Genomic DNA, 2,602 nt, shown 5'->3' on the forward strand with positions numbered 1-2,602 from the left:
CGATAGTCTTTAGGCTCGTGAAGGCAGCAGAGACCGCTGCCTTACTGATTTCCGAACTCGAGTGGCACTAGGTGCGGCCCACAACAGTCGGGTAACACCTATTTTCTGCTAGATAAACACAGCCAGTGAATAATGTAAGGAGACTTGTCAATACGTCACGCTCTGTCCGGGAATCATAGTCCGGAACATTTTGCTTTTGAGCCGAATGCTTTACCACTGAGTTAGTTGCCTGGTAGTGTACAGCATTTCATAGTGTTGGTGAAGATTCGATACACTGTCTTCTAATCTACAGGTGGATGAGGACGTGGACGTGTGTCCTGGCTAGCCTGAGGCGCTAGACGCCACCGTCCTCCAGCACTGACACAGAGACGCTAAATTTTTCCCATTCAGCTGTATTTCGCTAAATTCCGCGCTTCCTACCCTTCAGGGACGCTTTGATGATTGTGAAGGACTATTCATCAAAGGAAGCAGAACTACCCTCCTATGCCTTGGATCAAATCTGAATGCATTCTATTCCCCAAGCCCTGTATGATCCTTATGAGTTTAGTGCTCTTCCATGTGATATTAATAGCAACGATAATCCTCACTTCTTACGCACTTCAAAAAGATTTTTTTTGAGAATGGAAATAAGCTAAATTTTTCATTATATGTTATATAATTAACGTGTCATGATGTACAACGATGGCCATCTTTGCAGACACCTGAAAAAGGCGTTTTCATATTTTCAAAACAATATAGTATTCCAGATATTTATGAAACGAAGAATTTTCTTAAGGGATCTGAAAATAGCGCGAAGTGTTTGTGTGGTCCAAGTCAGTGGTCACCAGGTATCAGGGAGAGTCACGCACTTCCAGGCTTATTATGAGACCAACATTGACGCTGTGATGCCTGGCCAACAGATGGCAGCACTACCAAGGCGCATCTCAATAATAAGCTGCGAAGTTGTGACCTTTATACTGGCAGACGCTGGTCGAAGCCTCGTCTCTAGCAGTGTCGAGAGTAGGGTCAGTGTGTAGCACCGGCCACTGCGAAGTGTGATGAAATCATTTCTAGGTAAGCGACCAGTTGACTGGAGAACTTGTAGTGTGTCGAACAGTCAGCTTTAGGTTCCCTGTTCATCGGGAAGGAAAGCAAGAGTCACTATGAAATATGAAGACCATGAGAGGCCGCTCCACACAACGCCTTTTTCACTAAAATGTCGGGACTGCTGAACATCGGGACCCGTGCCGCAAGTTTAAGAAGACGACACCATCATCCTAGGTCTTCTTCGGCACACTCATCGCCAAACCACTCTCCTGGCCGCAATACCACGGCGCAACTGACGTCCGAAGACACTGTCCTTCCCTCCTCCAGGAGCGCCCCGTCCACACCAGGACACTTAAGTGCCTTTCAGCCCTTCACTTTCCATCGGCGGCCAGATAGGCTGAATGTCCTCGCCCCTCAAGAGGCGTCACAGGGAGACAAGAACTCAGGCTTTCCTCAGTCTGGTTTGAGACGTCGAACATCTTCACGAAATCCTTTGTCATCACCACAGAGATCACCCTTGCCAAAAGAATCACGAAACACTTCGTCATCTCCTAAAGGTTCCCGTTCTCCTTCGCCGTCAACACAATGGTCGCAAGAGCCTTCAGTTTCCCCAAAGGAATCACCTGTACGCTCTTCGCCATCACTGAAGGATTCGCACACTTCTTCGCCTTCAGTTAAGGGATCACACACCCCTTCGCCAAGGGGATCATGGACGCCTTCCCTGACACTAAAAGAGTCAGTTGAGACTTTACATTATTGCACATCCCCACCTTCAATTTGGGGCTCTCACACGCCCTCGCTGTCACTGAGGGAGTGTCACACGCCTGCACCTGCGTTATCATTGAAAGAGTGTCATGTGCCCACTCCCGCACTGTCACTGGAGTGCCACCCACCCACGCCGGGGCTCTCTTTGAAGGCGTGCAACGCTCCCACATCCTACTGCAGAGAATCGTCGACCAAAACACCGCAGACACCAAACACGCCCTACCCCTACAGCACCTTCGATTTTGAAGCACTCGACTGGGGTCTGTGTCACGTCCAACACCAGGTAAATACTACAAACCAACTTTCTAACTCCCGTTCGCGAGTATTTCATGTTTCTTCCTTTATATATATATATATATATATATATATATATATATATATATATATATATATATATATATATATATATATATATATATATATATATATATATGTTGAGGTGGTTCGGACATGTAGAGAGGATGCAACAAAATAGAATGACTTCGAGAGCATATGAATCTGTAGAAGGCGGGGTAGAGGTAGGCCTAGAAAAGGTTGGAGGGAGGGGGTAAAGGAGGTTTTGTGTGCGAGGGGCTTGGACTTCCAGTAAGCGTGCGTGAGCGTGTTAGATAGGAGCGAATGGAGACAAATGGCCTTTGCGACTTGGTGTGCTGTTGAAGTGTGAGCAAGATAATGTTTATGAAGGGATTCAGGGAAACCGGCAGGCCAGACTTGAATCCTGGAGATGGGAAGTACAGTGTCTGCACTCTCCCTTCTTATCTTTGCATAGTCATTCCTCACGGTTCTGCTTGTCTCCCTATTCTCTGCCATC

The 2,602-nt window shown here is 47.0% G+C and overlaps 1 protein-coding gene across 1 annotated transcript in view; it reads left to right on the top strand.

Moving 5' to 3' along the window:
- Positions 1 to 378: 378 nt before the first annotated feature.
- LOC128686643 (uncharacterized) overlaps positions 379 to 2,602 on the top strand; it is a 37,015-nt gene continuing 34,791 nt past the window's right edge. The window contains exon 1 of the mRNA XM_070084254.1: positions 379 to 2,074. Within this exon, the coding sequence (XP_069940355.1) occupies positions 1,196 to 2,074 (879 nt within the window). The 5' untranslated portion in view covers positions 379 to 1,195. The remainder of the gene's footprint in view (positions 2,075 to 2,602) is intronic.

This window comes from Cherax quadricarinatus, chromosome 12 (genome assembly GCF_038502225.1).
Source record: "Cherax quadricarinatus isolate ZL_2023a chromosome 12, ASM3850222v1, whole genome shotgun sequence".
NCBI lineage: Eukaryota > Metazoa > Arthropoda > Malacostraca > Decapoda > Parastacidae > Cherax > Cherax quadricarinatus.